This window comes from Enhydra lutris, unplaced genomic scaffold (assembly GCF_002288905.1).
Source record: "Enhydra lutris kenyoni isolate GAN:26980312 unplaced genomic scaffold, ASM228890v2 scaffoldscaffold5, whole genome shotgun sequence".
Taxonomy (NCBI): domain Eukaryota; kingdom Metazoa; phylum Chordata; class Mammalia; order Carnivora; family Mustelidae; genus Enhydra; species Enhydra lutris.
Genome location: NW_019154089.1, coordinates 31,371,616 through 31,398,446, shown reverse-complemented (window position 1 = coordinate 31,398,446; position 26,831 = coordinate 31,371,616). Strand labels below are relative to the sequence as shown.

The window sequence follows — 26,831 nt, the reverse complement described above, 5'->3', positions numbered from 1 at the left end:
TACTAGCACGATGAACTCCTGGGGCTCATTTATTTTCTCAGACAAATTCCCAATTTTACCCTCAGGATTTGGGTAGGTGGTGGAGTGTCTCCCTCACAAAGAGGTTGGAATTCTAGGAGTTGTTTGGAAAATGGCTTCCTAGGGGTTCTTTTCCTCCCATGGTGTGTGTGCCCGTGGATGTCTCAGTACACATCACGAGAGGTGGCTGCGTAAAGTGAAAGACTCATACAGCGTCCACAGGAGCCACTTCTGTCCAGAGGAAACGGATTTTTGGAGTTGTCAGGAAGGTAGAAACATACAGATAGCAGCTCGCCATATCTCTTCATCAGCTGATTTTTTTCTTTTCTTTTCTTTTTTTTTTCTTCCCCTCTCAGCAGTTTAATGTGAGTGCCTCTCTCTCGCCTCATTTATTTCAGATGCCTCAGGAACAGTACACACACCACCGGAGCACCATGCCCAGCTCTGAGGGGCCACAGGTATACAAGGTGGGCATTTATGGCTGGCGGAAAAGATGCCTGTATTTCTTCGTCCTGCTCCTGATGATTTTAATACTGGTGAACTTGGCCATGACCATCTGGATTCTCAAAGTCATGAACTTCACAATTGTAAGTAAAAACACACATTTCTTTAGCCCTTCTCAGGGGAAGGGAAAGTGTGGAGCAAGAAGGAATGTGGAAAAGTGGTGGTAGTAGGATTCAAGTACCTTGCAAGCCTGGCATTTGGTTAAAAAATATTTCTGTTCAGATTACATGTGGGGGTCTGCCTCTTTCTAATCTCTTTCCCTCAGTGACTGGGAATCCAAGTTAGAGGCATTTCCCTCCTTTACAGTCTCTTGGATGCTTTCCCTCCATTTTGATAACTGTGATTCTGTATCCTGTAGTTTCCAAGCCTTTTGAGTAAATCATGAAGGAAGAAATATGGGCCAAATTCAAAGTACTAAGTTTTCCCAAATTTTGGGAGGGAGTATAAAAGGGTTTTGAGGTAGAGGGTAGCAATATCTGAGCAGAATAAGGCTTTGTGGGTTATCTAAGAGTCGTAACACCCTGTGCATACCTGGTGGCTCACTGCTGTAGTTAATTAAGATTCTCCTTGGGTTTTAAAAGGCCAGTTTTCTTTGCCACTGCCTGAGTAGGATGGAAATGGGGGGGGTAGCTATGCTTCACTTTTTAAAAAATTTTTTTAAGAATTTGTGTTTATGCTTCTTTGAAGAAATTCTTGTTATTGGTGGTTAGGGGCACGATGCATATTGAACATTTACTTGTTAAAGTTCAAATGAAAAGAAAATTCTGGAAATATGATTTCTGGAGTTATTCTGAGGTTCCCACCCCCCATCCCTGGGTTGCCTGGAGATTCTGGTAGTGTAAGCACTTTCACTTTGAGTGAACACATAGTGGGTAGTAACCTGCTGCCCTGAGATGGCTTTCATTTTTTGTGATGTCAGAAGGAAACAATTAGGTTGCTAATAAAAATATCCCATTTGATAAAGAAATCTGACCATAATGCAATTAACAAGCAGGTTTTTTTTTGTTTTGTTTTGTTTTTTTTAAAGATTTTATTTATTTATTTGACAGAGAGAGATCACAAGTAGGCAGAGAGGCAGGCAGAGAGAGAGAGAGGGAAGCAGGCACCCTGCTGAGCAGAGAGCCTGATGTGGGACTCGATCCCAGGACCCTGAGATCATGACCTGAGCCGAAGGCAGCGGCTTAATCCACTGAGCCACCCAGGTGCCCCAGCAAGCAGGTTTTTCATGTGAAAATCCCCAATAGGATAGTGGATTTTTGCCTTTTCTGGATTGTAAAGTTCTTCTTTATCCTTAAGCCAGTCTGCGTGGTTGTACTTCCCTGCCTTCGTGGAGGTGATGTCTTCTGCTTTGGCTCTTTCCTCCATCTTCCTGATGTTCCATAGCTGCCTGGTAAAACCTGTGATCCTCCTGTAGCCCCATTTATCTATTTCTTATTTTCTCCTCACCCTGGAGAATAATTTTTACCTGTGTTTCGCAGACAAACTTTGAGAAGACCTTATGGCTTTAAGACGTGTCTGGAGTCCATCTGGTACTAAATCCAAGGGACCATAATTGCCCTCTGTTGATGTGCATGTTGTGGGATATTTTTATTTATTTATTATTTTTTAAAGATTTATTCATTTTAGAGGGAGTGTGCATGAGTTGGGGGAGGGGCTGAGGGAGCAGGAGAGAGAGAGGCCTCAGGGAGACTCCCTGCTGAGCACAGAGCCCTATACTGGACTTGATCCCAGGACTCCCGAGACCATGACCTATAGCCGAAATCAAGAGCTGACTGCTTAACCAGTTGAGCCACCCAAGCACCTGTGATGTTCTTATTTTATGTGTCAAGAACTTGTAAGTGGAAAGCTTTTGTTCTATAGTATTAATTAAGAGAAAATTGAAGCTAGGGCAGTAGAATGGAGAATAAAAACGTAAAAGACATTTAAAAGATGGTGTTGGTGTAACTCAACTAGGTTGTAGGAGATGAAGGATTGGAAGAAATTCTGGAGCATTCCCAGATTCTGGCTGGTGAGAGAGTTGAGTGGTAGAGTCCAAAAAGCAAGGTAGAATTTATTACTTTCCCATTGGAACTTAGCTGGAACTAATGTCCCCCCTATAGCTTTTCTCTGTGTTATTTGGGCTAGTTCTATGACTTTTTTTTTTTTTTTAACCTAGTCTGATGTGAAGTTAACTTCTAGAACCTGAAAGATTTGGGGGTGAGCGTGGTGGGGAATATGAGCTCAAATCTTGAAAACTGTGTACCGTACAACTATGGCTTCTAGAGGGTGTTTTATCTGGCAAGCTTAATAGTGAGAGGTATATGTAAATGTATACTGAGTGACAGTTCACTCTGATTGTATGTGAGCTTGGGGAGCAATATGACAGTAAGGTAATAATCTATTTGGAATAGGCTATTTCCTGTAGGTAACTGAATTGATTGCCAAAGTTGGGAGTTCTTAAAGCAGTACCAAACCAAGTACTTACTGAGGTGAGAATAATGCCATTATTAGCCATAATTGGTGCTTTATAATCGTAATGCATTTGAGCACATAGAGCTGAAGTGTCAGAAAATTGATCTTTCCCTGCAAGTTAAAAACATATTTTCCATCAATCACAGTATAAAACATATTCTTTTAGAATTATAATTCTATTCCACAAATAGTAATTTACTGACAGTGAAGATCTTGAGAAAGAATGAAGTATTAACCAATTTTATATTGGAGTATGTTGGGTAAAACAGCAAGGAAATCAATGGGATAACAGTTAAGCATTTTATGCAGGAATTTTAAAATATTGTCAACAGAAAAGAGTGATTTTTTTTAACCTCTGGAATATTTAATAATTTGCAATTTGGGAAAGTTCACAGTATAATCAAGCCCTCTGAGTAATGATGAACCAAAAGAATGATGTCATAATGAAAGTACTTGGGAGGAGGACTTGGCAACTTATCCAAGATCGGATATCCAGAATTTTACGTTGTGGTCAGGCTTATGTTCTGTGCCATCCCCAAGGATATATGCTGGAAGAGCCCTTCCATTAGAACAATCTGGAAAAATATCCCAATCCAGTTTTCTTGGTCCCAGAGGTAAATGAGAAGACAAATGATTTTGCTCTCCTGTGCTCCTCACAGAATATTCTGGTGTTTGTTATAAGGCAGGAGAGAAAGATGACACTTTGGTTCTCAATTTTCCCATATGTGGAGGAGCGTGTGGTTTCCCTGTACTGTGAACCCTCGTAATTCAAACTATCCTGGTTAATTTCACACTGTGCTGTACGAGGGGACTACTATTTACTGAGTTTTGTCTGTTAGTTTATTCTATTAGTCACAGTTCTTGACCCTTAAAATATCTCTCATTGAATTTTCACTTTATAAATTAGGTATTGTCTCCATTTTAATAAAAAACAATGTTCAGAGAAGTTAAGTGATGTGCTGAAGGACACACAGGTAAAAGATAAAAGAGGTAAATAAAAAATAAATAAACAAGATAAATAAAATAGGTAGTGTTTGACTTCAAAAGTAAATAAAAGAGGTAGTGTTTGTTTCAAAACCCAACCCTTTCCACCACACTGTACTCCTCCCCCTAATTGCTGTAATCATCCAGCTCTTCTATAAAGCTGTACAGCTGCCACAAATCTCACTGTCTTTGTGGCCCACCGTCTCTCATCTGATCACACATGTCCTTTCTGTCTGAAATAGCTGTTGACATTTTCTGCGTAGAGTAGTTTCCCGATAGTTATGAATGTTCAGTCCTCATGTCATTTCTCTTTGCACTGTACTTGCTGACCCTCTCCCTCCATGGTTTTAGCCTTCTGTCTTATCCCTTTGCTGTGTTCATGTAAACATTGAACATAAACTTCATAATAATTTTTATGTCATGGGGTGACCTGGAGATTCAGTGAGTTCATGTGTGTTGAGCATTTATGGCAGCCTTTGACCCACAGGAAGACTTGATGTTGGCGACAGGAAGTCATGAGAGACCCAACACCAACCGTAGTGTGGTGGTGACCCTTAACCGGAATCTGGAGATGGATGCTTTAGACATAGATATGGCTTCTGCTGCTTATTTTGTCAAGTCCCTCAGCCCCTCTGTGCTGTGGTTCCCTGGGAGTAGTAGCAGGACCTGTCGATCATAGTGTTGCTGTGAAGAGTACACCAGGGGATGAGCATAAACTATTTAGAATGGAGCTCGACACCTAGTAATAGGTAAGTTATGTTAGTGTTTGCTGTCATCATCCCCATCATAACTTTTCGAAAGCTTGTTTTGTGCCAGGCACTAGGCTGATACCATTTATATTATTACTGAATCCTTATGCAAGTAGGTAATATTATGGTATCAACTGGACAAGGATGGGGAGAAGCTCAATAACTTGATTTGTGATCACATAGTTTTAGGGTGGCAGAGTAAAGGTTTGAATCCAAGCAGTCTGCCTCTGGGAACCTGGTCTCTTAGCCATTGTGATATATTGTGGGGCTGCACAAATGTCCTAGCATGGGAAGGCGGGGGGTGCTGGCTGGCTTCATCAGTGGAGTGTGCGACTCTTGATCTCAAGGTTGTGAGTTCAAGCCCCATGTTCAGTGTAGAGCTTACTTAAAAAAAAAAAAAAAGAAAAGAAAAAAAATCCAAGCATGAATGTCAGGGAAATGGATGCCTACCTGGCCATGAACTACATCACCTTTTTTCTCTGAGACTCAGGATAGAAATGAACACATTAAACTAGGTGTCCTTAAGACTATAAGGTAGCTTCCCGTTGGCACACTATGATTTTATATTTGGGGCTTAGCCTTGACCATGTGTGATCTCACTCTATAGAAGGTGGCTGCTGCTGCCAACACATTCTAGCAACCCAGTCCAAATAATGTGGCCTCAAAGTTCTCCCCAGATACTCCGTTTTGATCATCTACAATATCATTTAGCAGAAATGGTTATTGAGTGGTAAGATTTAAAAGGCTTGGGAATTATCAATAGATGTTGTGATCTCTTAGCACAGTGGAATGTGAAGTCATTCACTGTTAGACAAGAGAGAAGCTTGGGAGTTCCCCTCATCAGACACCCTCGTTTTGCAGATGATGAGCTCAAATTGGGTAGTGAGGTTGCCTGACCCAGCTGTGTTGCCATAACCATGCCAGGAACTTCTCAGGAGCAGGGCTCAGGCTCTATTTATCTTTGTGTCCCTAACCCAGTGCCAGTATACAGTAGGCTCCCAATATGTGCTTGTCAATTAAAAATTGCCTTTGTGAAGATCACATTCATGAGATACTGAATGCTCAGTACCCAGTCATTGCAGGTCACATGATAAATCTTCCATAAATTATAGTGTTCTATATACCTCACTTAATAGATAACTTCGGTTCCTCTTTCCATTCATTAAAATTATAAAAGTCAAACCAGTTCTCTGTGGTTACACAAGAAATGAACTTCTATTTGTTTACTAAAAACCTTAATGATTTTCCCCTATAGTCCTCATAAAAACCCTGTGAGATAGGCACCACCATTGCCCTTATTTTACAGGTAGGGAAGTGGAAGCTCCAAGAAGTGTGGTAACTTGCCCAAGGTCATGCCGTCAGTGAGTGATGAAGCTGGGATTGGGTCACAGGGAGTCTGGCTCTAGAGCCCATGCTTTTAATCAGTACACTATGCTGCCCATTTTCCAAGTGCTATTTTTCATGAAGACAAATTGAATTTGTTCAGTGCAATGTCTAAAACATGATTTATTTACCCTAAAGTAAGATAAAGATCCACTGAGGGTCAGAGGAAGGCATTCTAATACTTGTAAATTGGATACATTGTAAAACAGTAAAAGCCAGAGAGAACGGACAGTGTGTTCCATAACTCAGAACACTGACATTCATCTGTTTGGAGAAGGCTCAAGGAGCTTCGACCCAGTCAAACTGACTCAAGTGGAGGGGAGTGAGGATACATGTGCCCTGGGAAGGAGAGAGGAGTCTCACTGGCATGTGGGAGCCTGTCACAGCGGAGGGACTGAGGGCACTGGCAGGAACCGAGGCTGCTGTGGGGATGTCCACCCTCTGGTTGCCCCGAACCGTGTGGCATCATGCCCTGCGACATTCACTTCTGTTTGCAGGCCGACTTCCTTCTGCTTTTGTTGTTCCTTCAACTAACCCCCTGTGTTAATTCAGGTTTTCTGCTTCTTCGCCACTTAAACATGTATTTATCTGCCCTTGACCTTCCGTTTATAATGATCTTCCTCTCTAGCTCCCCCTCTACCTGCCCCCATCTCTTGTTCCCCAAGTGACATCCCAGAGAAGGAACTGCATTGGCCTGGATGTTGCACATCACGCAGTAACCTGTTTGCATGCCTTGAGGCTGAGGAAGACGCCCCATCAGAACTGCTGCAGGACAAAGCCACGGTCCTCAGGGTCCCGCTCTTTGAGCAGCCCGGCCAGGTCTTCCCTCCCATTAGGTCAGAAATACACTTGAAAATCGTATCTACATTTGATCTTCTATAAACACTATCTTTTCAAAGCTTTTTCCCTTTCTTCTCATTTATTCTTGAAGCCTTTCCAGATTAACCTGATGGACTCCCTCTTCTCTGTTCTGCTGTACCTGCTGTCAGGCAGGGGCAGGGTGGGGCGGGGAGGACATTCAATACTGTATTTATTTATTTTCCTGGCCCTCTCCCTTGCTAGGCTGTAAGCTCCAGAGACAGGAACCTTAAACTATTTCATATTTGAATCCACAAGTTTAAACACCTTGCCGAGCACGTAGTATTTAGAATGTTTATTGAATAAATGAATGGGAAAGAAAAATCATGAATAGCCCGTCACTTTAAAATAAAATGTGTAAAGATGGGTTAATAGAGCTTTATATAGCCCTTAAAATGAACTATTAGTTCATTTATTAAGGTAGACAGATCATAAATGAGATGAGTACTGGAATTTGATTATGAAAAGGTATTTTTAATACAGACACTCCCTTCTGTGTATCAACTACCTGCTACATTTTAATTACATGAGAAGAGAAGGGCAATAATGGAGTGTCAAACAGAATTGAAATAGGAGGTGTCATCCTAGTTAATATACAGATTTGCTCAGCAAACGAAAGGAAATGATATTATTGGCTTTAGTCAGACTTTTCATTTAACACTGTTAATACATTGTGTGTGTGAGAAGCATTCACTTCAGCTCCTAGACTGAGAACATCACACTTGTGACCCTCAGTGCTTTGACTCTTGTCACTTTCTATCCATTTGCTCAAATTCTTCAACCTGAAAAACTGTCAAGATTTTTTTTTTTTTTTTTTTTTAAGGCGGCATGAAAGTTGTAATGCAGAAAAAAACAAAAGACAAAAGTTCATTCTGTTCCATGATCAGCCCTGGGATGTGGCTCTGCAAGGTCCTGTTTGCTTAGAAGACTACTGGGTTTCGTACCATTATAAGAATGAGAATCTTCAAGGATGATTTTAATCATTGTAACCGCTGCAAAATGCTGTGAACCAAGCTTGTTACAAATGGATACAATTTATCGGCCATATTTGCTTCAATTCAGTCCATATTTCTTAAGCACACTATTTGTGCAAGACACCATGCTTGTTTGGACAATGGAGATTATAATAGGAAAATCCTTTATTTTAATAGATCAGAATTTACTAGAAAGTAAAAAGAAAAAAAAAGTATGTGTGTGATATTAATCCATTCCCAAAATGACAAATATTTTAAGGGAGCATTAAAGAAGGAGTCCGCTAAAGTTAAAAGGCACTAGAAGATTTCTTGAGTCTTAAAGGATGGGTAAGGCCTTTTTGAGTCATGTTTATAGTAGGGAAAGCACCATGATTGTAGCCTGGTTGTAGTGTGTTCAGCTTGGTTGGGAAGCCCCAGATACTAGGGTTCTGATATTGGGAACTTAGGCCTCTGCAGAGAAAAGATGGGGTGGGGAAGGAGAAGCATGGAAGCTGACATCAAGAAAGTCAAATCAAATGCAAATAATAGACACTCTTGAGACGTCAGACTGAGAAACTTGAGCTCTAATTATTAACAAATGACTAGAGCAGTGTTAGCCTATTATATGGATAATATCCATGATTTTTGCCACTTGTTACTGTTTTCATATACTCAAGATTCCTTTTTAATGATTGTAGAATTGAGAACAATAAGGAATGTCAGCAGGCTCCCTGGAAATATTTTTCTCTTCATACATCACACATAGCTGCTCACACGTGGAATTTGAGATCTTATAGGTCATAGAGCTGTTCTTCAGTTCTGTTACTCAGAACTCTGAATGACTCTCAAAATCAGAAGCTCTGACCAGATCTTGGAGCTCTGCTCGCTCTCACTGAGTCATGAAGCAATTGTAGGAGAGAAGTTCTGAATCCCAAGGGGGCATGTTACCACAGAGAGCTTGATCCTTCCTTCCACAGCAGGCAGGGGTTGTTTCGACCGTAGGGGGGAACAAAAAGCCACAGTAAATATGAGGAGGTTTCAGGTCATTTGAGTTGCCTGAGCATCATTAGTTAGGGTTTCTAAGCTTGGAGTGGCTTTGTAAATACATTATCTAGAAGTGCACTAATACGAAATTAAAGTGAAATAATATTAAAAATTCAGTTCCTCATTCACACGAGCTACCCCACAGATAGTCAACAGCTCCTCTCCTCAGGAGACCACATAGAAAACATCTCCATCACAGCAGGGAGTTCTCTGTTATAAACATGACCAGAACCTGCTAACCTACCTTTTGGATGGGTCTTGGGCGTGTACACTCGGACATTTGAACAAAAAAGTTTTTCACTTCTCTCCATACAGTCATTTTTTGTGTTTTCTTTCTATGTCCTAGACAATTTTTAGGACCTGGGGCCATGGGATTAAGGTAGAAAAACAAAAAGCAATCACAACTCCATTTATCAGGAGGATGAGAAGGAAGTTTCTCATAATCTCATGAACAGGTGGCCCCAAATAATTGGTTATAATGACTTGTTCCTTTTCCATACACCCATTCTCTGTCCCCTCTCTTCCTTTCAATACTCCTCACCGGGAAGGTAGTGAGACAGTGACAGGTTTTTCATCTTGCCTGTAAGGAGCAAGGTGGTCCTTTTTTGGGCACACAGCTCTATTAAGGGGGGAGGGTCAGGGACCATGTCTAAGCCTTATCTTCTCAATCTGTTAAAAAAAAAAAAAAAAAGCAGTTTGGACCAGATGAAATACAAGGTCGTCCCTCCAGAGTTTAAGTAGTTCCTCTAATTACTGAATCCTCCCATACTGCTTGACTCAGAATGAGAAAGATTGAATCATTTTTTTCCTCTAGAAGTGTGTGTGTGTGTGTGTGTGTGTGTGTGTGTGTGTGTTCACACTGTATTTAGATAAAAATCCAAGATGCTATGTTCCAGGAAATATATCTCATGTGCCATTTAAAAATGTTAAAATCTTAATCTGTTCAATTATTTAGTGAGTAATTGGTCTCATTATCTATTATTACCCAACAAAGTACCCCAAAACCTAAAGGCTTGATGTAACAGCAGTAATTAATTTTGTTCAGGAATCTCTAGTTTGGGTGAGACTCAGTGGGAATGGGTTCTCTCTGCTCCCTGATGTTGAGCTCTGAGTTGGGAAGACTCGGACTAGGATTGGCTCAACAGGTAAGGCTGGAATCATCTAGAGGCACGTTTACTTACATATATGGGCACATCTTGGAAATGGGACCTCAGCAAGCCAGGCAGTCTACATGTGGCCCACCATGTCAGCTAATGGGCCTCTTTTCCACATGGCAGCTGGGTTCCGGAATGTGTATTTCCCTTACACATGGTGGTAGTGTATAATCCTGCTCCAACCTAGACTCAGGAGTCTGGCAACATCACTTCTTATTTAGTCTGGTGAAGGCAGACACAAAATCCTCCTAGATCAAGGAACGGGCACATGGACTCTACCTCTACATGAGGGACTTGAAGGTTCTAGAAAAGCATGTAGGATGGGAGATTGTAATGGGTTGAATGGTGGCTCCCCAACACATATGTCCTTGCCTTAATCCCTGGAACCAGTGAATGTCACCATATTTGGCCTTATCTAAAATAAGGATCTCAATATGAGGAGATCATCCTGGCTTACCTAGTCAGGCCCTAAATCCAGTGATCAGTGTCGGAATAAGAGTCAGGCGGAGTAAGAGTTGATGGAGAGAAGACAGCAGGCAGTGCTGCTGCAGAGGCAGAGAGACAGCTGCTGCCAGCACAGGGGATGTCAGGTAGATTCTGGAAGATGAAAAAGTCAAAGAAAGGACTCTCCTCTGGAGCATCTGGAAAGAAGGGCATCCCTCCTGACAGCCTGATTTCAGACTTTGAGCTTCCAGAACTGTGAGAGAATAATTTTTTTAAGCCATCAGTTTTATGGTAATTTGCTATGACAGTCAGAGGAAACCAGACCAGAGATGGCCTTGGGACCCTCTTTGGGAAGTAGTCTGCCGCAGCCCTATCAACACCACCTGCTAAGAGCCATGCGAACCCTGCACCCTGTATGGAGCACAGTGGGAAGTGCCTGCTGGGTTAGCTCTTTCCTTTCTCACCAGGACCCTTTGAGGAGGTGCTGGGGGAGACAAAGCACAGACTGCCTGCTTAACCTGCCTGACTCCCTCAGCCGCTAAGTGGCAGGGTCAGTGTACACAGATCCTGGTGTGTCTAACTTTAAAGTTTGGGCTTTCAGCTTTCTTTAGAGATGTTTACTGTTAAAAAAAAAAAATACATGTCGTTAGCTAGTAATATATTTAGTTGTATGGTGTCCAATGGCCATGGTGGTTAATGTGTAGTAAGAGTAAGGAGGAATGGGCACTTTGAAACCGCTTCAGTGGGGGAGGCTGGGTGGCTCAGTCTGCTAAATGGATGACTTGATTTTGGCTCAGGTCATGATTTCGGGCTCGTGAGATCGAACCCCATGTTAGGCTCTAGGCTGAGTGTGGCATCTGCTTAAGATTCTCTCTCTCCCCCTCTGACCACCACCTCCACTTGCTTTCTCCCTCTCTCTCTCAAAAAACAAACAGACCAAAAACTACTTCAGTACTGGATCAGCACTCAAGCAATTTTATCCTCACAAGTATTTTAAGGAGTCAGACTAACTACATAACTGGTTCTTGTGTTCTAAGAATCCTGGTTTGTTTGCTTTTCGAGTTACTTTTTTGCCTTTTTTGCCTTCACTAAGCCACATGTAAATAATCTAACCACTGTTGCTTTGATAAATTAGGAGTTAAAGACTAGAAATGAATTCCTTGGTAGGAACATAGCCCTTCTATTTCACAGAGAAATCTTCTAGCTGGAATGCTTATGTAAAGAAAATTATGCATTTTGACCAGACTTTAATTATCAGCCAAATTAATTAAATGGAGGAGTCTTTAGCATCTCTTAAAATTTACTTTTCTAATAGTAGGTACTCTGTTTATTGCCTTTTAAATTTTTAAAATTTTACTTATTTTTAAAAATTTATTGTTTATTTGAGAAAGAGACAGACTGAGAGCACAAGGATAGGGAGCAGCAGGGTAGAGTGACTCTTTGCTGAGTAGGGAGCCTGATGCAGGACTGAATCCCGGGACCCCAGGAACATGACATGAGCTGAAGGCAGATGCTTAAGTGACTGAGACACCCAGGCATTCCATATTGCATTTTTTAAAATATTTTATTTATTTATTTAACAGGGAGAGAGAGAGACAGGGAGATCACAAGTAGGCAGGGAGGCAGGCAGAGAGAGAGGGGGAAGCAGGCTCCCCACTGAGCAGAGAGCCTGATTTGGGGCCCGATCCCAGGACCCTGAGATCATCACCTGAGCTGAAGGCAGAGGCCCTACCCACTGAGCCACCCTGGTGCCCTCCATATTACATTTCTTAAAAGATTTATTTTATTTATTTATTTTATATATAGAGAAAGCATGCATGAGAGGTGGGGAGGAGGCAGAGGGACAGCCCAATGTGGGGCTTGATCCCAGGACCATGGGCTTGATCCCAGGTCCTGAACCAAAGTCCAGGGTCAAATGCTTAAACTACTGAGCACCCAGGTGCTTCTTTGTGTTTACTGTTAAAGAAGGAGTTAGTGAGTAGAATGTGGGAGCAGTGTAAGCCCTTTTTAATGTAAAATATGTGAGTCATTATATAGTCAGTTAGCAAGTACTTGCTATGACCAGACATTGTGAAGGCCTCTGGTGTGTGATTGCCTTCTCAAAAGACTAACAGTGGAAAGATCCATGGAATTGTTATCTCTACCATGTTGGCATAATCATCATTTTATTTTGACAGGCATTTTTATGTAACTGCTATACTCCAAAGGACCCAATAAAAGAAACCATCTCCATTCTATCCCCGTAGCATCCTTACTCTTATAAAAGTTCTTCACACCTTTGGAAGCCTGTTCGCACCTATTGTGTTATGTGATTCTTTACAAATGGGAGAGACATGGCAGGGATCATTTAATTTTACCCTTTTTGACTGAAGCGGCTGCTGAGGCTCAGATCTGTGTAAGGTCTCATGTCTAGTAAGTGCTGTAGTCAACCTCCCAACTTGAGGATACATAAGAATGAACAATGAGCTGTAGAACTCAACCACAGTTGCTTTTTCCGGATTGAGGCAAGTCATGCAGCCATTGTTTATGGGATATATGGAAAAAGACTCAGCACATTCCTGTTCCTTAGCTGGCCATTAAATTTGGGCCAGGGAGTTTGGGCCATTAATGTGTGAGACTGTGATCAGCCATGTTAAGTAAGCATGTTTTCTCTCTCTGGCAAATCTCTTAATTCGAAGGTAAAAGGGGGGAAGTGTGTCCCTAAAACCTGAAGATAGAGGAAAGTAATCATTTGGGTCACTTAGTCATTCAGTGGGTTAAACTGGCTTTCTGATGTACATAGCTGGTTGCTGTCTCAGAAATGAATGCTTTACAGTTCACATAAGGAATTTCAGCTTTTCTCTTGAAACCTGCATTGCAGTTTGGCAAGGAGGGTTTCACGAGAGCGGGGATAATTTGTGTTTGTTTATTCACTGGTGGAGAGCCTTGTGCTTCTGACTTTTGTGGTTTTCTTTGAAAAAATAGTTTCCTGGACCCAATTAGGTGAATAGCTCCTGTTTGAAATCATCAGCTCTTCGAATCTGTTGTTTATCTAGTTACTATCTGGTTATAGCCTAATGAATGAGTAACAGTCATGTACTCAACACGTGTTTAATGATCTCTTCCTGTTGACTGAGCACCGTATCAGGCGCTGGAGGTATGGCAATGAACAAAAGCAAATGCTGTTCCTTCCTGAAGGAGCTGGCTGTCTTGTGGGGGAGGCGAGTAGTAATCACATGATCAAACAGATCAAAATGTAAGAATCATTGTGATGAGTGGATGCTGTAAGAATCTATTAAGGGGGAATTTGGCATAATCAAAGAGGGGACTTTCAAGACGAGGTGATTGCACAGATGCCAAAGGTGAAAGTGAACAAAGGAAGGCAAAGGAAAAAGAGATGTTGGCAATCTCTTGCTTTACTTGCTTTATTTAAGGGCCCTTTGGCTTCGTCATGGCTGAATTAGGGACCTCACCTGTGAGGGTGAGTACAGACTGATTCGCCTCACTTAATACAAGTAACTTCTGCATTAAAAAAAGGAAGCTTGTTTATAATAGGGCTTTGCTTTCTTCATTGGCACAAAACAGTATTTGACCACTCACAGGTGCATTGACTGCAAGATTGCCAAGTGGAAGATGGCATTGTCATTAGGAGGATGGCATTTTTGAGATTATTGTTCTTATTTGTGCCAGGCATGGTACTGAACTTAATTTCCGCTTTTACCAGATGAGAAAGTTGAGGCTTCAAAGAGAGGTCAAGTCACTTTCCCATGGTTGCAGTAAGTGACAGACCTGGAACACAAAGCCAGTGTGAACCCAGAACTCCTGATAACTGTGCCATACATTCTCCCGTGATACCCTGTTCACTGAAAGATCATGGTCTTTGTTCCTCAGAGCCCTTAGTCTCCATGCTTGGACCATTCCAATAATGCCACAAAGAGTCAACAGCAGGGTACATGAAGAATGCTGGTGGTCTGTAATAGCCCAAAGATGAACTGATTTCTAGAACCCTCTTAATGTCTGCCCATTATGATGAATACTTATTATTCTCAACTGGTGGTATGCCTCCCACACAGTTTATTGAGAAATTGTCTTCTCTGTTTTCTAATGGACTTTATTGATTATTTTCTCTCATATTGGACAAATCACTTATTGAACTCAGAGGGGTTAGGCGGCCTCACAACCAGGAGACTTAATTATGTTGGAACAAATCCTCTCACTCCAGACTGTCCAGCTTCTTGACTCATTGTCCAGAGTTGTTCTGAAGCCACGGTGCCCTGCGATGCTTTAGAAAGATCCTGTTGTGTGAAAAATGCAGTGTTAGAGGCAGTGTGGTTTAATGGGTTTAGAGAAGTCAAACTCCGGTTCGAACCTCAGCTCTGCTACTGATGAGCGAGGTGATACTAGCAAAGTAGCTTAACTTCTCTGAGCCTTGATTTACTCATTTATAGTAACGGGATTCCTAATACTCGCTTTGCAGAGTTCTGATGAAGATTTAAGCAGAAGGTACAGCTGGGTCGACATCGGTAAATGCTTGCCATTATTAATGTCAACTTGACCGCTTGCAGAATTGCCTTGCAAAGAGAAGATGTGGTTGCTAAAATTTAGCAGAGAGTCATAGGCTCACTTTTAAAGGAGTGACTAATGGCATCTTAAAAGCACGTGCAACTTGGGTGTGGCTGAAAAATCATCATTGCTGTAAGAGTTACCGTCATGCAGTATTTTATATGTCCATGTTATTGCTGATTCAACTTAGAACTGCCTGAAACACAGGAAACTATAACCTTTCTAATGAATGAGACAGCCTGTAAAGGGGCAAGCTACTAAGTAAACAAAGTAATTGTGTATCATGAGTTGTTCCCTGAACGAAATAGAGGTGCAACATCGTGCCGTGCCGGAGACCCAGGTGAGCATATGTCTCCGTGAAGAGGCAGATTTTAGTAGAAGCCTGAAGGATAGGATTGAGGCATCCAGGGACGAGGCTGAGGAAGGTTGCAGGCGGAGGGAGAGGGAAGAGCAAAGGCCCTGATGGAAAAAGGCACTGCCTAGACAGTGTCAGTGTGGTGGCAAGAAGGAGTTGTCATTCAGTCATTGCTGTTGGAAGGCAAGCTCTGGGTAGGAGACAGAAGGGACAATACGTGTGACACTCAGGTCTCTGCTCTGCACCATGTCATTCATGAGAGGCCAGATGACCTTCAATGACTCATTCCTGATTGGTATGATGTGAAGCTTATGTAAGGCGGCTCGAAAGTCCCACCCTCTTGGAAGCCCTGTGGCTGTCGCTGGTCTGTTCGCCGTGTCTGTCAATGAAGATCAATTGTCCAAATGCCCTAGAAATCATGATGATGGCGTGATGGCTGCTGACCTCATAGCTAGTCTTGGAGATGGCGCCATTGCAGAAAAATAATTCAATAATGGACACACTGGGGGACGATAGGTGAATATACACTCCGTCTGTTTTTTCTGAGTCCGTAGCAGCCTTAAAGTATCGTAAATGGGCTCTACTCTCTAATCAGAGAATTACAGCAATCTATTAATTGCTATTTCTGATTATTTGCATTTAATTAAGGGGTACTCTTGAGAGAATGGAGGACAGCATAACCTCAAAATATGGCTTTGCATCTTGGATAATTGACTATAATTTCTGTTTTTACGGCTTTTCTAAATTGTTTATTTCTCCAGATGTTTCCTAAAACTATGATTTTACCTCTTTCCTTTCAATGGGTGAGCAGTGGTTTCCCATAAAAGCTTATATGGTTTAGTTTTCTGAACTAAATTAAAGCGTAATTAGCCAAAAATCCAGATCTGTGATGTGTTTATACAATTTATGAAAGCATAATTAATTTCAGTTAATTGCATAAGTAGCTTTTCCATGCAAACAATATCCTTTTCTCTGCTGACCTCTAAAAGTCAGACTTCAGGTTATCTATGTTTCAAAGTGCACCCCCCTGCCATGTAATACTTAATCAGTTTGCATAATTCTCAAAGTATTACTCTTTTCTTTGATTTATGGCTTTTATCATGGAAGTCAGTGATTACTTCTACAACCCATGTTTCATGTTTCGAAAATGCAATGAAAAAAACTGCTAGAATAGTGTTGCTTTTGTTTTGAGGAAAGCCAAAAAGAAAAATTAGACATATGATTTTGATATGTTCTCCAAAGCCCACTACCTCTCATAAAGTTACCGAGGCTTTTTTAGTCTATTTGAATGACAGTTCAAATTACATTGATCATCTAACTGTCAAAAAGAATAGCTATTATTTTTTAAATCTCCTGATATTTCCAGGATTTGTCTTCCTGAGAAGAATGATAACTTCACCATACACTGTGCCGGATTCTCTTGCTGCAGAAGCTATTCCCTTTGCAGAAGTCTTTAGAAAACCGTATTTAATCCTAAGGAATTATTCTCTGAAAACAAGCCTTCTCACTTGATTGGCAATTAAACTTTCTTATTAGTTCCCTTATCATTCCCCTAATAAGTCTTGCATATAAATTGAGGGTGGTAAAATTTTCCCTTTATTCTCTCTTCCTTGTTCATTTTCTGGAAGGGATGGGTGCTGTTTTTTCGAGCTCTTTCTGAAGACCCGAGGGCTTCTTTCCCAGGAGCCTCAGGCAAAACTAACCACCTGTCTTACTGGCCTGAATGGTGGCATGTGCTCATCTCTGGACCAGTAACTGTGGCCCTGGGGGGTGATTATGATCATTGGCTTGGGCCAGAGTCACAAGTCCGGGAGCTAGTATCCCAGTTGTATAGGCTGTGCAGGGAGGTATGGGAGCAAAAAGAAAATTAGGGTCATACCAAGTAAAGGGATGGAGATTAGTGGGAAGGCAATCACAGGTGCATCTCACAAAGCCGAATGTATTGTATTTTAATGAAATTGTAACAGCAGAAGCCTGAGGAACCTCTTGACTTTAGAGTGACTTTTGCTTCAAGATGTTCAGTGTATGTGCATTTTGAATGTGAAAAGTGTTCTTCCTTGCTAGATCTCTCTAAGGTTCATTAACAACCAGTATTATAGAACCAATTCAAAAAGAACATGTTTTCAGTGCCTATCTTATTATTAGCTTCAGGGCTACATTTTTTTAAATGCAAAATGAAATCCATGGAATATTTAGAAAGAATGTGGCACTTTGCAAAATTGGCTTTGGGGGCTGTGCATGGCTTATAGGGGGAAGGAAAAGTGTCTGGCAATTGCATGTATTGAAAAACCTTTGGTCCGTCTCTAGGCTGCAGTTAGCCGTAAGCAGTTGAGGGAAAAAAAAAAGAGAGAGAGAGAGAGACAGATTGAGAGAGAGAGAGAGAGAGAGAGAGATCCAGTTCGTGACTTTCAGAGGATCTACAGAGGCTCAGTACCTTTTTTAATCTTGTACACAGACTATAGGAAGGTCATTTTCCCCTATGTGTATGAAATCAGCCTCCCTACCTTTGTGGGGGTTTTGCTCATTTCAGAGAATAAGAAATGGGAACTGGCTATTGTTAGTGACAGGACAGTGCTTCAAGAATAATGAGAGTCACTCCTCCTTTCCCTAAGGACTGGGAAAGCAAAGGTACACACAGACATGGTAGCTTTTTTTAAATAGCTATCATTATCATTTTCTTTCCAGAACCCTGTAGAGTCTCATCATTATTAAAGTCAGGATATTTGAGTTACGGTCTGGGTTTTGTCACAAGCCCTGGGACCTTGGGCACACACTCCTCGTCCCCTCTGGGCACCATGGTACATGTTGATAAAATGGAGAGTTTCAAAGGCATTCAGAACCAAGTTACATCTCAGATGGCTTTTATCTTTAAAGTTGTAAACATCTGGAATGGGGAGAGGTAAACAGGGCCTCTTGGATTAAAAGTGGCATCTTACTTAGTCTCTCTTAACCATCTACTAAACTGTAGATGATAAAACAGAGAATGAGGAATCACTCCATCATCAGAAGCCAGGAATGGCAATCGGTCTCTTACCAACCTCTTGGAGGGATCATTGGGAACTTTTAAGGTTTATAAAACTGCATTAAAAGGGCACAGTTAAAGGTACTTCCCTGTCAGGCCATTGTAAGGACAGAATTCCTCCCTTCTCCAGAAAGGACGTGCTTTACCTTTGGACCCGTATCTGTGCCCATATTGGCACATACACATGCTTATTTAATATATGCACATATATACAAATGTGCACAAAGAATACACATATGTGCACGTACAAATAGATATACGTATATGTACACCAACTAGTGAGTGGCTATAATCCCAAAATAACAACAGCCAGAAATAGGATAGAGCCAAGACATCAGTGTCTTGGGAGGTGCAGTTTCCAGGTATAAAGCTCCTTAAGCAGGAGAAGGTATAGGTGATGCGAATAGGCATGTCAGCCGGACAACGTCCTTCGTGAATTGCATGCTCAGAGTTGTGAGAGATGAGCACCTTCGCAACCTCTGGGGGCACAGCTGAGCAGCCCTGTGAGAAGGGCATTTCAGTTGGTGCCCATGGGGATGGTGTGTGTCTACACCGCGTCTACACCGCTCTTTCCTCTTGGGGTCAGTAGAGGCAATCCAGAGTCTGTGACGAAAATGAAAGAATAAGGAACAGAAGCATCATTTTTAAGATGTAGAGAAAAAGCACACTTCTAAAAATGATCTACTTTACAAACCAGAGGAAAGGTTTAGAAAACTGAGGGGTGGGAAGTCGTGGAACAGGGAAAGTTCATTGTGATTTCTCCTCGGCAGAGGAATGGAAATCCATAAAGACAGGTCAGGCAGACAAAAAGCTCTGAGAATTGAAGGAAATGACATAGGAAACGTTGTAAGGGAACTGAAAGGGCAGGAACAGAATTAAAACCCAGTTCGGAATCACTGCAGAATTCATACTGAGAAAAAGTAAATCGGCTAAGTGAAGAATAAAATTAAAGTGCTTTCCTGGAAATGAATAAGGAAGCAGAGTGATAAAGCAGAAGAAAATTAAGATGATTACTATGGTGGATAGAGACCGAGTTTACAGAAATTTCTCCGAATTCTTATAGAGATTCCTGAGGAAAAGAGCAGAACGGAGACTAACACTTCAAAGCCACAATCGAAGAACGTTTTTCTGAGCTGGATTTACTGAATGATTTCATTGAGAACCATATAAAATAAGTGGAAAGACAACCACACTCAACGACACTCAGGCAAAATATATGTTTCCAGTGTAAAAACAGAAAAATCTTGTAATAGAACCAAAGTGACGCTGATGAAAGAATTCTCCTTAAGAGGACGGCAGCAAGGAGTGGAGTTGAAAAATGAATCCCATGAATGTTATAGTCAGAGAAGTTGTCTTTTGATGAGAAAATGAAGACCCTTTCTCATGTGTTGTAAGCCTCGCAAGACCTTCCCCCACCCTTCCCTGTTTGCTCCTGCCAAGTGAAAACTTACACAAATGAACCCCAGTGAGAGAGACTATGACATAAAATGGCTGCTGGGTGAACTTTGGAACCACGTACATATGAAAGAGCTCTACACACTTGCTGAAAATTATAAAATGCAATTCTAAACAGATAAGAGATGCAGTTTGTTACATAGTCTCTGAACCAATATTTTTTTGCATGTTCACATATGCCATGAAGCTACATTAACCAATAATAAGACGTGTCTTTTATATTAATCTGAATACCCTTCACGCTGGATTGTCGATTGAGTGCTGTGCCTTAAAAAGGAGGAAAGACCAAAAAAGGGGCAAACTGGGGATGTAGGGACAGGGGCAGGAACATGTCAATTTAGGCAAAATTCTGTGTATTATATACAAGCAATAAAAAAAAAACACTACCATTTCTGGTTTTACTTTGATAGTAAATAAAACCAAATTGAACAAAAGAATGTTAAAAAAAAAAAAAGGGAAAATGTTAGGGTGCCTGGGTGGGTCAGTTGTTGAGCGTTCAACTCCATTTCAGCTCAGGTCGTGATCTCAGGGCCGTGGGATTGAGCCCCACGTGGAGCTCTGGGCTCAGTGAGGAATTTCCTTGAGATTCTCTTCTCCCTCTGCTCCTTCCCCCACTCGTGTTCTCCCTCTTGCTCTCTCTCAAATAAGTGGATAAGATCTTAAAAAAAAGAAAGAAAGAAAGAAAGAAAGAAAGAAAGAAAGAAAGAAAGAAAGAAAGAAAGAAAAAGAAAAAAAAAAGAAAAGAAAACCTTAACAGTGTATTTCTTCTAAACCTGAGGTCAGGGGAGGAAGAAATTATAACTAAGAAGCAAGGCACAGCACTCAATCGACAATCCAGCATGAAGGGTATTCAGATTAATATAAAAGACGCGTTCTAATTATTGGTTAACATAGCTTCATGGCATATGTGAACATGCAAAAAATATCATTTAGTCTTCGATCTTTGACAGGGACATTTAGACATCCCCCCACCACTCCCTCATACAAAATGCTAGGTTCCCACTGCATTGTGGGAACTGCAACCAAGCAGGGACGTGGGGGCAGCCATGCCCTGGGCAGAGCCACTCTGGCAACAGGGTCTGGTGGTTTCCACTTGGCTACGGTTGCTGTGGTGCACTAAACCATTTCTGGTGGTTCCGTGTCTGCTTGGTGCCACAGTGTGAGCATTGTGCCAGGGACACATAGCGTGACTAACCTAAGTCTGACCTTCAGAAATGCTGGGGAATCTTTACCCATAGGGCAGAACCAGTGTCTGCAGTCCTTCAACACTTTAAACGCTCCCCCCGCCCTTAAGTGTGGGGTTTCCAAAGAAGCCCTAAGACCTGTTCCGGCTTTTACTGGTGAGAAGCTGGGGCTTCTCTTCAGTGTCTTCAGCATGTGGAGTCTGTACTATAAGCTTTAGCACATACTTAAATTTATTACTTTTTATCTTAAGGTTTGAAGTGTCTCTTCTAGGGAGAAGCTCTATACTAAAAGACAAGATGATTGGCCTCTTTGTTACAGTACATTTCTTACTTTTTTCAGGGCCTTTGTAACTTCAATTTTTGAATGGTGGCTAGGACTTTATCTCCCTGAAGGTGGGGGGTAAACCAGATGATTTCCCCCGAGATACCTTCCCGTTCTAAGATCTGTGTTTGTGGGGGCCTGTGTGTGTGAGAGAATTTAGACTTAACAAAAGAGGTTGAAGGTTATTAACCGTCTTCGGGACAAGGGCTATATATTGATGATTTTTTTGATCCACCCCAGGGCTTAGAACCGAGCCATGAACACAGTTGATACTCTATAGAGAACCGGCTTTACCGAGCTGTATTTCCTCACGGCACCTGAAGGTACAGGATTAAGTTGAAGAGGAAATTGTGGGCTTGGGATCTGGAGTCACAAGATCCCACCGGCAGCTCGGCGTCTAAGGTGGCCTAAGACAATGCACTTAAGGTTCTCTGGGCTGCATTTCTGCTTGTGAATAGAGGTTTGAATTAGATCAGGAGCTATGGACTGCTGGTTGGCCCACCTGCCTAGCAGACTGTGTCATGGGGCCTCCGGGGTGTTGACAATTGTCGTTAATAGGAAAATCCTTTAGAGGAGGTGCATGTGCCCTGCATTCTGCCAAGGCCCACACCACCCCCTTCTACGTGACACCAGCACACGCCGCTCCTCGGTGCTCACCTTGGTGGCCTTTGCAGGCATTTGATAGTAACCCTAAAGAGCTTTTCTACTCTGCAGCCTCGGGATTGTTGGTGTGCAGAGGTTTTGTGTGTGTGTGTGTGTGTGTGTGTGTGTGTGTTTTGTTTTTAGTAGACTTTGGAAGTTAAAAACTATTTGACTAATTAGAATGGATTGATGTGGGAAAAAAATGTCAGCCTAGGAAGACACACCAGAGAAATTTCAAATGGGTTTGAAAATGGAAATAGAAAAGCTGAATCAGTCTACTTGTTTTCAGGTGCCTTCTCTTCACAGCCATTAGTTTGGCCTGAACGACACCAAAATGGTCCTAATGGCCCCAGTCACAGGAGCTATTACAGGTTGTCTAACTTGGTTAAATTCTTTTCTGCTTTAAATTGTTAAGGATTCAGCATTTCACGGCTCGAGTCAGGTGCTCTCCGAGGGCGCCTTCCTTAAAGGTCACTCACTCTCCAGAAATCAACAACCAAGATTAAGATTGCAGATTCTGCTCAGTGACCTTGGGAGAATAATTATTTCTTAGATACAGAGCTAGGAAGGCTCAGCTCCAGAGCAAGAGAGCCATGGTTGGTGTTGCCAGGAAAAGCAGAGAGGCTGGTAAAAAACCGAAGTGCTGGGAGGAGCGGGGACTGTGGGACTGAGCATCTCTCTACGATATGGGGAAGGGAGTTGCCACCAAAGAGGGTGGCCAATTCCTTGTGCACCAAACGCAGTGAGGGGCTGCCTGTGCCTTACCTGCTTTCAGCCTCTCCAGAGGCCCAGGGAGTAAGTAAACACTTTTACCACAATGTAACAGACAAGGAAACTGAAGGAACCCCGCTGTCTAAGAGAGATTGGAGGGTTTGCGCATGTTTCTCGGAGGGCATATAACTATTCTCTGCGCACCGGTGCCTGATGAATGATTTATGTGTTTTATTAATTTATCATGATGTTCGGGTGTCTGAAAATAAGCTTCCCGTAAATGTTGACATGAGAACCCTTTTGTCACCTGCATCTGATTGTCAATGTGAAATCTACAAGGCTGAAACATCCACATTCCAAGAGCAAGGGCAGGTGGTTGCAAGATGTTTTATTGATTGATTGGTTGATTGATTGATTGATTGACTGAACTTTTTAGGAAGAGATTATCTCGTGCCATTAGTAGAAATAAACAAACAGGGTGCCTGGGTGGCTCAGTCGGTAAAGCCTTCAGCTCAGGTCCTGATCCGAGGGTCCTGGGATCCAGGCTCACCTCTGGCTCCTTCCTCTGCAAGAAGCCTGCTTCTCCTTCTGCCTCTCCCGCCCCCCCACCCCCGTCTCTCATGAATAAATAAAATATTAAAAAAAAAAAAAAAACAGAAAAAGATGGGGAAGGGAAGATTTTGTGGACCGATAGAAAAAGAGTGATGAGAAAGTATAATACTAAAGTAGTCAGCAAAGTGGTATGCAGTTCAAAGTAACTGGACTCTAATTCCTAAGAATCTGTGGAAGGCCAGTAGAGGATTTATTGTATTTTTTTCCTGCTCGCAAACCAGCAAGTAGATGATTCATGTACTGGGAGGGGGGAAACAATGATTTTTTAATGACATTTAGTTACCAGCTTAGCTTTCTATTTTTACCCTACCCTAGTCTCTGAGCATGTTTTTCCCTTATTTAGGAAACCTGCAACTACAAATATGCTCAATTCATTTTCTTACCTTTCTGGTAAATATAGAGAACAATGCCTATATTGCCATGCCTGGGGATTACTTTAAATAGGACTGAGAACAATTCAAACAGCTAGTCCTCTGGTGTTTGCATCATGCAAAACCAAACATTTTTTAAAAGATTTTATTTGAGAGAAAGAATGCGTGCATGAGTAGCGGGGAGGGGCAGAGGGAGAAGCAGACTCCCGACTGGGCAGGGACCCCAACATGGGGCTCAATCCCAGGACCCTGGGATCATGACCTGAGCCAAAGGCAGATGCTTAACTGACTGAGCCACCCAGGGGCCCCAAAGTTGTCTTTTTTCTAACTCACTCTAAGAAGTGTTTATTTTTAGGAATAATCTTGTATAAAATAATAATCTTATATAATACAATTTGGGGAATAATATAATCTTTAACATTGTTTTATACTGAGGCAAATCGCTTTAGGAATGATGTAGGGAACGCTGTTAATTCCTCTCCTGATGCTTACAAAGAGTGAGTCATGGCCAAAGAGTGGAAATCTAAGGCATGGGTGGCATGAGTTAAGGTTCCTTCTCAGAAGCTGGAGAGCAGGGAGAGACCCAGTGTCAGGTGTGTGACAGCCGTGAAGTTGGACTGTCCCATCAAGGAAGTGGGGAGGTGAGAGCCTAGATTCAAAGTGCAAGCTTCCTTCTCTGACTCTCACAGACTTTCTCAAGAACCCAGGGTGTGCAATGCTGACTCCGAGTCAACATTTTTATCTCCTATAGCACTGGGGAAATTGATCTCCTTTTAAAGGTTCTTCCTATTCCTTCTGGCCTTCCTCCTCCATTTTAATGTTCACAACTGTAATTCAGGCCCACTTTATTTCATCTAACCCCTACTGGCTCCTGTGGGCACAGTCTTGCCCAACAAATCCTTAAATGCTACTTTGGTGTGTCACTCCCCCGCTGCAGAATGGTCCTCAGTCCCCAAGGGCCAGCTGTGTAAAAGAGGACATTCCTCTGCCTGACTTGGAGGGGTCTTTAATCACCCTGCCCCTCCAGCTGTCCATTGGGCTTTTCAGATTCTCCAGGGGGTATTCCCCCATTTTCTTTCGGGTGACTTGATCACTATCCCATGAATGAATGTACTCTTCTGATCTCTATGCCTTTGAGCCTGATGCTGACAGCCTTTGACTAATATTTAACAAAAGATACAGGACACACACCGACTACATTAATCTGTCTTGCATATGTTGAATTGTGCCTTTCTTCATTTCAGGCTATCATAGGATGACTGCCACTTCCATTTCCCCATTACCCTGCCATCCTAGCGAAAATGCCCTGTGTTTTCCTTAGTCTCTAAATAATTAGAAAATAAAGCAGTATTCATGATGAATAGCAGAGGTCTCAAGACAGCTGAGGCAAAGTTGGGCACTTTGAGTGTGTCAACAGCAGTGAAACTACATTCTGTTCTGGGCCCTCTTTGAACTTGACCTAGCTGACTGTGTGACATTCTAATGGCAAAGAACAATACTATCACTGAAGATTGTTCACAAGGTGTGCCATAATGGGCTTTATGTTTAGTAGTGTCTTTATGCTGTGTAAATCTGTTATTTAAGCAGAGTAATTTACTTCGGCACACCCTTTAAGAGACTGGTGATTCAGTAAGACGAGATGGTCTATAGACTTCGACAATGGGTAGCTTTACTATTGTTCTCATCCGTAATAACCAACTCTCTTCAGCCCATTAAGGCATTAGTCACAGCTCATGTGATTTACCTTCCCCAAGAAGTCGCCTTCAATTCCCTTTAGCTTTCCTCTTACCTCCTCCATTTGGGCTGCCCAGAAATCATGGCAGTATAGATTGTCACCCTTCATATTGACTTGTAGACTCTTGCACATATTTCTTGCCAACGATGTGTATACATCAACCAATGTATGAATTCTGTGAAGGCAGGAGTAACAACTCACCCAGAAAAATGAATGCTCTGGGGACATAGGGCTATTTTAGTTAGTTACCTCAGAACTGTGGAACTTAACTTGCCTCCTACGAATTAAATATCTTTAAGCTTTTAAAAGCCTTCAGCATTCTGTCACGGTACTGGATACCTTCCGTTTACTGTGGATCGGGTGTTAAAATTTATTTCGTTCATTCTCAAGGCATCTCTTACAAGCTAAAAGAACTTGTGCATTTATGCCCCTGTTCTATTCCCTTCAGGTCTTTCTAGATTCCAATCATGTATCACTCTGTAGCCCTTCTGTTATCAGCCTGTGACACCCTAATGAAGATGACATTTTATAAAATGTACAGAAATGGGCTGATTTGCATCTTCTTTTTGTGCCATCCCAGAGGATCAGAATAGTGATTCTTGATCATTAGAGGTATTTGGTGTTTAAAGAAGAGTTAACAGTTGATCATAATTTGGCTGTCTAGACATTAGAGCAGGTTTCATTTCTGTTGGTGTTAGCATTCATGTCTTTTAGATAATTCGCAGGAGAAGAGTATACTTTCCTCTAGAAGATATCTGTAAGGGAGAGTGCTTGCCAGTCCAATTACATCTCCAATTTCTCATTTCTTTTTCTTTAACTTCTAATAATTTTGTTGGACTTTTAAATAAAAACATGATCTCATACTATTTTTATATCTATCCTCAGTGAATGCTAATTTTGGTTTTAATGTTCCCCTTTTAGTACCTCTTCTATTGATTTGGTAGGAGTTACCTTTAATCACTTTAAAGTAAGTAATGCATTAAGACCGCCCAAGGCTAGCCTATATTTGGAAAAATCACTCCATTTAAGAATTAGTTTAACAAGAGCCTATTACATATTTTACTTTGGAAATTCACCGGGATTCTTTCCATTTTTGCGAAAGCATTTATTATCCGGAAGAAATTAGACCTAATTTTAGAGAATGCCACAGTGAGCAAAACTTCCTTAAATTTCCAGAAATGGCCGTGGCTCTGACTATAATAATGTTTAAGAGTCCCAGAATTTTAGCACCAAAAGTGAATGGATAGCTGTTGTAATTAGGGTGTTAACCTCCTTCAGCTATCTTCAAGCCATTTCCACAGTCAAACGAGGCAGAGACATAGGGGGCTCTGATTAACT

At 41.8% G+C, this 26,831-nt stretch overlaps 1 protein-coding gene across 1 annotated transcript in view; it reads left to right on the top strand.

Moving 5' to 3' along the window:
• Positions 1–416: 416 nt before the first annotated feature.
• The window catches only part of LOC111141155 (sarcoglycan delta), a 378,621-nt gene continuing 352,206 nt past the window's right edge, over positions 417–26,831 (top strand). Inside the window, exon 1 of the mRNA XM_022493516.1 lies at positions 417–605. Within this exon, the coding sequence (XP_022349224.1) occupies positions 417–605 (189 nt within the window). The remainder of the gene's footprint in view (positions 606–26,831) is intronic.